An 11,772-nucleotide genomic window follows, 5' to 3' on the forward strand; every position below is an offset into this window, starting at 1 on the left:
CCCAACCAGAGGAGGGGGGAATCCCGTGGCAGCCCATGAGGGGGAACGAATGGTCCAGGAGCTTGTGTCTGTCAGGGCCTTAGCCATCGGCTGATCGGGAAGGAGAGGGAAGATAAGCTCTGCCCTTGGGGAATCCTTCCAGGAGAGGGTGGCAGAGGCTCCCGCTCCTTGAACAGGGGGGCTGGGAACAGGCTTGGCAGCTGCATCTCAGGAGGAGGAGGATGCCTGTGAGGCCCCAGCCCTATGTGCTGGCTGCTGCCCCTGTCCTCTGCCTTTCCTCCCACCCATGGTCCTGTTCTTCTACCCCAGCCCCCCTCTGGAGACCAGGAATCAGCTCAGTCAGTGCACCCTCACTTCACAGAGACATGAGGGCTGCATCTTGGGGTGAGCATAGCAGAGAACTCTCTTCCTTCCTTTTGGGCTAAGTTGGGCAGTCCCCTGCCTCCAGGCAGCTAGGGCGCGTGCCGGTCTTGGCAAGCAGCCTGAACAGCCCAGAAATCCACCCCAGTGCCCCCGCCTGCCCTCAGACTGGAGAATGGGCCCTTTGTTGGTTTCAGGCTGGACAGACAGCTGACCTGGTCGGGCTGTCAGCTGCCTGCCTGCAGCAGTTGGCCAGGGCCATGCAGTGATAAGTGCAGGGGAAGCCAACTGGGCCAGCCTGGGCCTGGGGCCTCCAGGGCCAGGGGCCCCCGCCTGCCCCTAGCTGCCTCCCCTTGGCCCTGGACAGGGCTCCATCTGCAGGGACCTGAGGGTGAAAGGGTGAATCTGTTCCCTGGCCCATCTGTGGGGAGGGCAGACGATGCCCCAATGGTGGTGGTATTAGGTGCTCAGCCCTGGCTCCAAGAGGTGTCTGGAGGTGCTGATAGCCCTTTGCCTCAGCTCAGAATCCAGGGGACTCCCCAGTACAGAGGGACAGGGAAGACTGAGGGAGAAGTGGACAAGGCTGGAAAGCCCAGGCAGAGGCCAGAGCTGTGGGTGGGTGGGTGGGTAACTGAGCCAGGTGCAGCCTGGGATGTGCTCAGGGAAGCTGAACAGCGTTGCTAAAGCCATCTGGGTAGACGGAGGGCTCCTTTCTCAGCCAGGGCGGGGAAGGGCACTATGGCAGAGGGACCTCTGTGGCAGGGCTAGGTTTGGGCCCTGAGTTTTTCGTGGTGGGAGATAGAAGGGAGGGTGGTCGCAGCCAGTCCTGGAAGTCCTGGTGGTCTTTCAGGAAAGGTTTGCCAAACACAGAGGTGACAGCTGGAGGTAGGGGGGAAGTACCAGGGGACTCCGGAAGTCTCCTGTGTGCTCTTGCAGGCCCAGCTGTCCCAGGGTGGCACTGGGTGGTCCTAGAGTGGACAGCTGTGGGTGTGGTGTTGGCATGTGCACTGCTGGGGGCATGTTCCCCGATGTCCTGCCAGAGGTCTGGCCCTTGCCTGCCCTGCATGCTCATTCTCCCTGGAATGCACTCCTGGGGGCACGTTGCGTCTATCCTCCCACTTTTGGGCCAGACGCTGTGTCCCCAAGTGCAATTGGCAGTTCAGGGCCTACACAAGCCCCAGGACACAGCAGGCATGTCCCTAGGACTGGTCATTCCCAGCTGGACCCCTGACTGTGACACGTATGCATGTAGGGTCCTTGGTGACCCTGGACCCTAGCTACTCAGTGTGCAGTGTGGGGCTGTTACCCACTCTCTCTACCCTCTGGCCTGTGGGCTGGGCCTCCCAACACCCTCCTTGCTCTGTGCCCTTTAGGAATGAATGCCCTGTCTCCTTGGGGCCTGCCTGTGTGTGTTTAAGGGCTGGGGGCAGTCCAGTGTTGGGCAGGTGGATGGACAGATGATGTGTTTGCTCCCTGTCGCAGCTGTTGGGTGCCACCTGTCAGAGTCGGCATGCTGCCGGCCCAGGGGCGGGGGGCATTCCAGAACCCATGCCTGGCCTGCCTCCCCTCTCCCACCTTCTCCAGGACCCCTGGGAGGAGGCCCAGCTCTCCCCCTACCATGACTCAGAGCTCATGTGCCCCTGGATGTGACAGCCATGCCTCAGCCCATACCCTCATCCCTGAGAGGGAAGGTGGGGTTCAAGAGTGTCCCCTGACAAGGACCTGGGGGCAGGTGTTCCCTAGTGAGAGACTAGGCTGGGGTGTTGGAGGGAGGGGCCGTAAGCTTGGCACTGGGAGATGGGGTCAGGCTTGGACTTCTGAGTGCTACTAGAGGCATCTTCAGGGATGGGGCAGGGAAGAACCAGGCCTTGGGGAGAAATCCAGAGTCCTGATTCTAGTCACTTGGGTTAAGACAGTCTGAGCTCAGGGTCTCCACTGGGGCCCTGCCTTACCCTCCTGTCTTGCTCCCTGGCTGCTGTCCAGACTGGCCTTGTCAGGTCTGTGTGACTGGCTGCTGGGGTTTGGGAATTGCCGTGGGGCCTACCTCGTGGCCCTGTTTGGCACACTGGCTTGTTCCTCATTTAATCCTCAGAAAAGCTTTGGTATGGGGAAGGCTGGTTATCATTCCCCTTTGACAGGTAGGGAAACTGAGGTTCAGAGAGGCTCACCACCCTACCAGGGTCACACAGCTGGTGGATATCTGAGCCAGGGCTTGGGCCCAGGCAGTGTGGGTCCAGAGACTGGACTCCTGGCTTCCTGGGGCCTCTCTTGTGGCTCATGTCTCTTCTGGGCCCAGCCAGCTCAAAGAGCTGACCTCCAGCTCCCTGTGAGTAGTGTCTGCCTGCAGGCTGCCCACCCAAGCAGGGCAGGAGGCTTGTGGGAGTAGGCTGGATGTAGGTTGGGGTCCTGTCCAGTTTCCACAAATAGGGGCTCTGAGGATGGAGGCCCCTCACTTGGTATCTTCCCCCGAGAAGCCGGGCTGGAGCCATTTGGGCAGTTACAGGCCCACCCCAGGTTCATCATCCCCTGCCCAGCACTGGGCGGTGCTCTTCCTGGTCTGTTTTGACTTAAGCCTGCCTGCCTGGTTGGGAGGCAGCTGAGAGGATGTGCAGCTGAGCAGAAGTGGGGGGTGGCTCCGGGCTCTCAGGAATGCGGCCTTCCCAGTCTCTCACAGCCAGCAGCCTTGGCCCGGAGACACAGCGCCACACCCTGGCTGGCTACCCTTGCCCGGCCCCTGTTGGAGCTTTTCCTTGCCCCGAAGCCCACCCCAGTCAGTCAGGCCCACCCTGTTCCATCAATGTGGGGGTGCAAAACAGGGACTGAGCCCTGGCCCCAGCCCTGCCCCTGAGGTGGAGGTGGAGAGGTGGGCTTGCTGCCCTGGTATAGCCAGAGCTGGGAGGGACCTGAGCAGAGCCAGCAGCCCTGTGCCCTGGGAGCCTGCCCAGACCAGCTGAGCTGGGCTGAAGCTGCCCCATGAGTCCCATCTCTGGAAAGCCCCCTGGGTTTCTCTGTTAATTAAATACATTTGTTTGGTAAAAGCAACTAAAAATACTTGTAGCATTGCAAGCTGCAGAGAAGAGCTGGCTAATTAATGCCTGGTTTGTTTGGTATCTGAAATACAGCTTCCTCTGAGGGCGAGCCCCAACTCCAGGATGCCCTGGGGCACAGCCCCTCACACTGAAGCAGTCTCCTCACCCTGGAGGCTTCAGGGGTCTCACTTAGCCTTCTCACTGTACTGGACCTCCCATGCTCCCTGCAGGCCCCTCTTTTCCTCCCTCCCAAACATCCTCTCCTCAGGGAGGTCCAGTCTGTCCCAGGAAGGTGGTGTGTTTTCAGGGGGTACCTGCCACCTTTGCATTGGATATGGTTGTGTGGCTCGGTGATAAGTGAGGGGTGGGGGGCTGTGGTTCTCTCCAATCCCCAAAGACCCCCACCCCTGGGCTGTGGCCTCTGTTGACTGAAGAAGGGTCTAGGCTAGGACCAGCTTACCAGTATGCAATATGTCCTGCTCATGCCGCTTGGGTTGAGGTGGGGGCCTCAGCCTTGTTCTTGTAGGGCTTTGGGGGATGGCTAAGGGAGGGACTTGGGACCCCCACCTTATGTGGGTGTAGGACTGGGGCACAAAGACATTGGCACAGCTTCTCTCAGGCCTTCAATGCCACAGATTCTGGTGGACCTGGCCAACCCTGGCGGCCGGCCAGCCCTGGCCTACGAGAGCGTGGTGGCCCAGGAAGGTAGCCCCATCCTTCGTGACCTGGTCCTCAGCCCAGACCGCCAGTACCTCTACGCCATGACGGAAAAGCAGGTGGGTGCTACACGGATAGATGCATGTGGGTGGGCTTACCTTGGGGGGCTGCGCATGGCCGCCATGGCCCACACTGTCCATGCTGCCTCTAGGTTCTCCTGGGCCAGGTTTAGCATTCCCACCCCTCCCTGAATGACTTCATATCCACAGGAGCAAATATTTGAATGAGAGCATTATCAGAGTATTGGGGTCATTGCAGGGTTTGAGGCAGGCATCTGGGGCCCTGAGTTCTTAGACTGAGTTCTCAGTCCCCAGCACTGGCCTCATGTGCCTGGTGGGGACTTTGGGCAGCAGCCTCTGTGGGGCCTGTGGCTGGCCTGGCCCAGCTTGTCAAGGCCATGTGCTGTGTGCCGGGCCAGGCCTGCTTGCAGCCAGCCTCTGCCTTTCTGTTCTGCCTGGTGAACCATGGCAGTTGGGGTAAGGGGGGTTGGGAGGCAGGTGGGAAAGACAAGACCTCCCTTCCTTGACCAGCTCTCGTTTCTCTGCCCCTCTCTGGCTGTCTGGTTCTTCCCTTTCTCTGGGGACCTCAGAGCCAAGCAGATGAGGTCAGGGCAAGTGGGGCCCAACCTTCCTCTGTGCTTAAGATATGGGCCAACAAGCCATGGATCCCCTGGAACCTTGGAGTCCAGGCAGATGGGAGAGTAACTCTGGCTGGAGCAGTCGGCTCTCTGGATGACTCACCTGCACCACTTGCTCCCTGGCCATCACCACCCTTGGCTTCCGGGGGAGAGGCCTGACTCAGCCAAGGCTGTGTCCCCCAGGACTGGCTTTTTTTTTTTTTTAATATATTTTTATTGATTTCAGAGAGGAAGGGAGAGGGAGAGAGAATCATCGATTGGCTGCCTCCTGCACACCTTCCCCTGGGAATCAAGCCCGCAACCCAGACATGTGCCTCTGACCAGAATCAAACCTGGGACCCTTCAGTCCGCAGGCCGATGTTCCATCCACTGAGCCAAATCAGGCAGGGCTGAATAGATCTAGCTGGAGGAAGTCCCAAGATGGGGGTGTCCCTGGATTATGGGATCAGGGGGGCAGATGGCAGTGCTGAGGAAGTGAAGTTGGTAGGGGTCCCTGGGATGGACTTGGTAGAGGCCTGCCACAGAATCCCCTCCTGTCAGGTGACACGAGTGCCCGTGGAGAGCTGTGTGCAGTACACGTCATGTGAGCTGTGCCTGGGCTCTCGGGATCCCCACTGCGGCTGGTGTGTCCTGCATAGCATGTGAGTCTGGAGGGGGTAGTGGTGGGCAGGGGGGCCCTGAAGGTTGTCTCTGCCCTGGGAGGGCCCCAGATGGCCTTGCTGTGCACCTCGGGTGGTCACAGCTCCCCTCCGAGCTCCTCTGGGTCTTCCTGGGTTTGGCGGTTTCCTGTGACCAGCTGAATGACAGCCAGTCTAGCCACATCCCAATAAAGACGGGGTGCATTGAAGCTGGTGGGCTTCCCCAAGTACAGGCGTCGGCTCTGCCGAGCATGGGCTAGGTGCTGGGTTGCTCCTTGGGCTAAGCCCAGGCTCCTCTGCCTGTAGCTGCTCCCGCCGGGATGCCTGTGAGCGGGCGGATGAGCCTCAGCGCTTCGCCTCAGACCTGCTGCAGTGCGTGCAGCTGACTGTGCAGCCTCGCAATGTCTCCGTCACCATGTCCCAGGTCCCGGTGAGTGTGGCCACCCGGCTTGGGCCAAGGGATGGGGAGGGGGGCGGTGACAGGACTCCATTCACCCACACCTCCTGCCCTGGGTGCCCTAGCTGGTGCTGCAGGCCTGGAATGTGCCTGACCTCTCTGCCGGCGTCAACTGCTCCTTCGAGGACTTCACTGAGTCTGAGAGCATTCTGGAGGACGGCCGTATCCACTGCCACTCGCCGTCCTCGGGGGAGGTGGCGCCCATCACTCAGGGCCAAGGTAAGTGCACCACAGCTGGGTCTGGGCTGCATTCGAAGGGGCCTCCTGCTGGGGAGGTGGACTGTTGTTGGGGACAGAGAATGGGTGTTGCATGGTGACCAAGGAGGATGGCAAGGGAAAGAGCAGATGCCAAACGGGAGCAGTATATAGTCAGGAGACAGGTGCAAAGAAGCAGGGGCCCACCTGGTATGCTCAGGTGTCCACCAGCCGGAGGGGCTGAGGTGCAGCCAGGGGCTGTGTACTTGGTGGTTGGGATGGTCCGTGGCGAGATCATTTCCTGTTCGGGGGTTGCCCTGCATGGGTGTCCTGGTGATCTGAGCATGTGCTGCCCTACAGGAGACCAGCGGGTGGTGAAGCTCTACCTGAAGTCTAAGGAGACGGGCAAGAAGTTTGCCTCCGTGGACTTTGTCTTCTACAACTGCAGTGTCCACCAGTCGTGAGTGTTCCGGGCCTTGTGCAGTAGTCAGGGTGGGAGGCGAGTTCTGCCATGAGAGCAAGCCCCTGGGCAGAGGGGCCAGATGAGCCTGAAGCGGGGGCAGCGGTCAGAGCAGGTGGGTGGTGACCTGCACTGGTTCACACTTGGAGAGTCTTGCTCTTAGCCTCGGTATGAGGAATGGCCTACGGGCACCAAAGCAAAGCAGGGAGCTCTGGAGGCGGGCAGAGGCCACTAGGCCGTCTAGATGGGCAATGGTGTGCCATGGGACAGGCTATTTAGTGCCTGCTGTTCTGGGACAGGTAGCAGTCCAGGTCCTCTAGCTCATGCTGCCCCAGATGTGGGTGGGGGTGGAGGATGGAGAGGCTGGGGCACAGAGAACCAGGATGGAAGCTGGTGCTGGCCTGGTGCTTGTCTGCTGCCTGTCTTGGCTGTGAGTAGCAGGAAGAATGGAAGCAGCTGAGGAACTACTATTTATCTTGCCATGGGCTGGCACACTGGGCCTAGAGGGGTGCTCTCGGCCCCATCCATGATCTGGAGGATGCTTGACCTTGGAAGGGCCAACATGGGGCATGGGGATGGTTGGGTTCAGCCTCAGCTGTGCCTGCCTTTGATGGTGTGGCCTGGATATTGTTATTACCAGGGTATGACCTCTGTTCTGGGCCGGCTGGTATCTTTGGGGCAGGGGGCTGCACTCCAGAGCTGGAGGGGATTGAGGGTCTCAGGAGAAGCCCAGTGGCTGGCAGGTTGGTAGGTTCTCAGAGAGCCAGTGGTATTTGCCTGGGAGTGGTAGTGAAGGGGGCCACTGAGGCTATAGAGACGAGGTACAAGTCATAAGAAGCTGCGGGGGCGGAGCACTGAAAGGGCCCTGTCCAGGCTCTGGGGACGTGTCGGAATGAATGGGACAAGCTCTTGCCAGGCGGAGCCTTCAGGGTGGTGGATATCTCCCATAGCTCTATCCACCAAAATTTAAATCTAAGTTAAGACAAGACAGAATTTAAAATGTACTTCCTTAGTTTCACTAACACATTTCCAGTGGTAATTGTCGTGTGTGTTCTAGTGTGGACGGTGTAGACTTTAGATGTGTCTGTCATCAGGAAGGCTCTGTAGGCTGGTTCTCGGGTGGACTGTCAGGTTATTGAGGGTCTGGGGAAGAGCAGTGAAGGAGGGAGGGGAGCACCAGGCAGTTCAGTGGGTAAGACCAGCTGACAGGGAAGGTCTCTCTGAGCAAGTGGAGGATCAGCCAGTGCAAAGGCCCTGGGGTGGCCCTGTGATCAACCACTGGAGGAGCAGCAGGGAGGTGCTGTGGTGGGGCCCTGTATGACAGCTGGTGGAGGCAGGTGATGCCTGGCCTCATTGTCCCACTCCCTCCTTGCAGCTGCCTGTCGTGTGTCAATGGCTCCTTCCCCTGCCACTGGTGCAAATACCGCCACGTGTGCACACACAATGCTGCCGACTGCGCCTTCCTGGAGGGCCGCGTCAATGTGTCTGAGGTAAGGCAATCTCAGGGGAGGGGAGGTGCAGTTTCAGAGTTGTAACAAGACCAGGTGTCGCCTGCGGGTATGCCTGGGAGAGCACCTATGGGTAGCTGGGATGCCAACCAAGAGGTCTGTGAGGTTGGGGACATCCTTCATGGCTGGTCTGGCCTGAGGCCAGCCAATGGCATTGGTTGGTGGTCACTGAGTCTCTTGTGACCTTTAGGGGAGCTGCAGCTTGAAGCCTCAGACCAGTGGCCCCCCTGGGGCACCATGTGGAGAGGGGTCTGACCATGCAGGACTATGGGAGCCTGGAGTGTGAGGTGTCTGGCTAGGTGGGCCCAGTGCCCTGAGTCCTGTGGACAAGGGGACATGTCAGATTGATCTACAAGGAGCTGGTCTGAGGTCCTGGGTGGTAACTGATGGTAATTAGGTCATAATTATTTGGAGCCTGGGCAAGGTACTGACTTCATGAGCAGTAGGGTCACTACTCCTGGAACCCAGGCTCTCAGGACCCGGATGGGCAGACCTGGAACTTGGCAGGCAGGGAGGGAGTGGCCAGGGGTCTCCATGTCCAGCACGCAGATGCAGAGCCGGAACTTGAAACCAAGGCTCTGTTCTTCGCAGTGACACCATGCCTGTTGGTGGCACAGGGCAAGACGGTGTGGGTCCTGCCGGCCGTGGGGCACTGGGCCTGAACTTCCGTGGACAGTCCTGGGGCAGAGGAAATGCATCACGCACAGGGTCCCTGCCATGCTGTGGGCTTCTCCTCACAGAGCCTTCCCTGGTCACCCCTCACATCACCCTCTGGACCTTTGTTGAACATCATGGGACAAGATGGCAGTGTGGGGCAGGCTGAGAGCAGGCAGGGGCTGAGGGCATCTGGGCGTGACAGTGTCTGAGAGAGAGAGTGAGTAGTCTGAGGACCAGGGGCATAGAGGGTGGGCAGTGAGCTTGCTGGGAGTTTGGCCTGTGTGAGGAACTGGGCCAAGGTGTCCTGGGGGTGGGGAGGGGCCCTGGGGCAGCAGGAAGCTGGTGGGGCTGATTCCAGTGGGGTTGGTGACTGTGGGGTTTAGGAGCCTCGGTGGGCTGTTGTGGGCCTCAATGGCCAGGGGAAATAGAGCAGCAAGTGCAGACCCCTCCTGAAGAATCTGCCCATGCTGGCCAAGCGGGGAGTGATTGTGGGTCCAGGGAGGGTTATTGGGGGATGGATTTATTCCACAGATATGCCATCATAAGCTGTAGTCCCAGGTTTTATGGGTATGTTTATAAGGAGTGTAACATCCGCAGACAACCAATCCTATTGTTTGTAAGGACTTGGGCTCCCAGCCCAGGTCTCTCCTTCCCATCTCTTGTTTGGATTTGGCTCCTCTGGGGCCACCCCTCACTCAGGAGCTTGCTCACTCGGTGGTGTCTTGGTTCCCTACCCCATTGGAAGGAGTCCCCAAGAACCCCACTGCTTGCCCCGTCCCTGTACTCTCACGTGTGCTCGGTTGTTTGAGGTGGAAGCCACCAGAGCATGTTAGGGAAGGGCGTAGAGGAGGCAGCTGGTGCAGGTCCAATGCCTGGCAGGGGTCCCATGTGGAGCACCCCCGAAGCAGAGCCCACACTCACTCTGAACCCAAACCTAGAAGCTAGGGCTTTCTGCCAGGAATGGGAGGGGTGGCCAGCATAGGACAGTCACGTGCCTTCCCTCCTGGTGGCCTCCTTACCAGGAGGGACTTGCCCTGGTCATGATGTCCCTGAAGTGGAATGGAAGGGAAGTTTTCTAAAGTCTTACTTACTGTGTGTAGGCAGAAGAGTTCTAGGTCAGGTGACTAAAAGTTTAACTTGAGTCATATAAACAGTTGTGGCTCCTCACTCACTTCGTAGGCTTGAGCCAGCTTACAGACCCAGAGCCCCCTGAGTGGGCAGAGATGGGCCCCCTTAAGGAAGAGTCCTGGTCCACATTACTCATCTTTCTCCCAGCTCAGCCTGGTCTCAGGCCACTGGTGGTGTCTGAAAGGAATGTCAGAATCCTTTTCATGGCTGAGGTGCCAAGGCCCGGCCAGAGAGACTAGCTGGGGGTCACAGGGCCTACACTCTGTGACTGACAGTGGCGCTGGCTCCTAAGCAGCCGAGATAGTGTCCACAGAGTGGAGGTGTGAGGCGGGGGAACAGCGAGAACAGTCCTGGTGGCCAGGACGAGCCAGGGCTGCTGAGGGGTCCAGTGGGGATGACAAGGTCTAGGGAGGCAGCAGGAAGATCCCTGGGCCTGGTGGCTGGGCTGGGCACCCCTTCAAATGGCAAGGAGAGTGCTGGCATAAGTGAGGGCCCCTGAGTGCGGGGTAGGTGGTCTTTGGTACACGTCACCATCATCTGCCTCTCCCTGGTGGAGATGGGGTCACCCTGTAGACCCAGGGGAAGTAGTCAGCCCGCCTGGCTCTGCTCCCCCAATGTGCCTTACAGGTTCCAAAACCTCTGCAGAGCCAGGCCTGGGCCCACGCTCTGCTGGGAGATACTGCAGGCCTTGGGGATTACGGCCTGTTTTCAGCATCTCTATTTAAAGCCCAGCTCAGTAGCATGCCCCTGGGTCTGTCTCCTCCTGTGGCTGCTGTCAGTGTGCTGCAAGGGAGCTGGGCTGTTGCATCAGTTATTGTTGCCAAAATGCTGGCCCTGGGGGCCCGACTGTTTTTCTGCCTGACTATTTTTACATGCTTTCTGGGCCCCTAGCAGAGCTTACAGCCCCAGCGCTCACTTTGGCTGCTTCTCTCTCAAGGGCCTTTTCAGCTGTGGACCAGATGGGACCTCTTGGTTGCTGAATGGTGGGGTCCTAGAGCATTAGACAGAGCACACTGAGCCCAGAGGGGGGAGGGCCTGCCCCAGGGCACAGAGTGCAGCCACATAGCCTGGCAAGTGTAGAACCCAGGCTTCCTGCCTCTGGATCAGCTGCCTATTCCTGAGGTCCTCAGTCTTCCAGTGTATAAAGTGGGCACAGTGGTGCTTGCCCCGGAGAAGCACGGGCTCTGCACATAGATTGCAGTCTGGGCCACAATGGGGTACCTGTTCACTGGCCCCTTCTACGCTCAGCTGAAGCCTTGTCACCCCCAGGACTGCCCGCAGATCCTGCCCTCCACCCAGATCTACGTGCCAGTGGGCGTGGTGAAGCCCATTACCCTCACTGCCCGGAACCTGCCGCAGCCACAGTCGGGCCAGCGTGGGTACGAGTGCCTCTTTCACATCCCGGGAAGCCCGGCCCGTGTCAACGCTCTGCGCTTCAACAGCTCCAGTCTGCAGTGCCAGAACTCCTCGGTAAGGCTCGAGGAGCTGGCCGGGGGCTTGGGGAACCCCTTCTGCTGGACTTAGGATCTGCTTTCTGCTCATGAACAAAAGGACAGGGCACAGTCAGGTGTTCTTCGAGCTCCCAAGGTGTCTGCCACGCCCCTAAGCATGCCTGGGTGTGCGGGTGGGGCACTGCCAAGAGCCACCCAGATGTTTGGAGGGAGCACATCTCAGAAGTGGGAATGGGCAACTTAGATGTGGGCTTTGCATGGGGTCTTGGGAACGTGGGTAGGAGGCCAGGTTGAGGGTGTGGAAACTCCCACATGCTGTCATTACCCAATGCTTCCAGAGGGCCAAGGTCAGGGGGATTGTGCCCAAGTACTCGGCTCCTTTTATATCTCCTGTGGCCAGACACAGACACTGTTCATAGCAGCCCATGCATTTGCACACTAGTAGGCAGGTGTTGCCCCAGTGCCAAGAAGCAGCCACATTTGGAGCCTTGAATCTAATAGGATGACATTTTCAAAGCTTGTTATCCAGTTCAGT

At 59.0% G+C, this 11,772-nt stretch overlaps 1 protein-coding gene across 1 annotated transcript in view; it reads left to right on the plus strand.

The window, feature by feature from the left end:
* Nucleotides 1-11,772, plus strand: part of PLXNA1 (plexin A1) — a 53,074-nt gene that overhangs the window by 14,981 nt on the left and 26,321 nt on the right. The window contains exons 4-10 of the mRNA XM_006102367.3: nucleotides 4,025-4,165; nucleotides 5,284-5,384; nucleotides 5,688-5,811; nucleotides 5,904-6,057; nucleotides 6,394-6,493; nucleotides 7,869-7,983; nucleotides 11,056-11,256. Of these exons, the coding sequence (XP_006102429.1) occupies nucleotides 4,025-4,165; nucleotides 5,284-5,384; nucleotides 5,688-5,811; nucleotides 5,904-6,057; nucleotides 6,394-6,493; nucleotides 7,869-7,983; nucleotides 11,056-11,256 (936 nt within the window). The remainder of the gene's footprint in view (nucleotides 1-4,024; nucleotides 4,166-5,283; nucleotides 5,385-5,687; nucleotides 5,812-5,903; nucleotides 6,058-6,393; nucleotides 6,494-7,868; nucleotides 7,984-11,055; nucleotides 11,257-11,772) is intronic.

This window comes from Myotis lucifugus, unplaced genomic scaffold (genome assembly GCF_000147115.1).
Source record: "Myotis lucifugus unplaced genomic scaffold, Myoluc2.0 scaffold_410, whole genome shotgun sequence".
Classification (NCBI taxonomy): domain Eukaryota; kingdom Metazoa; phylum Chordata; class Mammalia; order Chiroptera; family Vespertilionidae; genus Myotis; species Myotis lucifugus.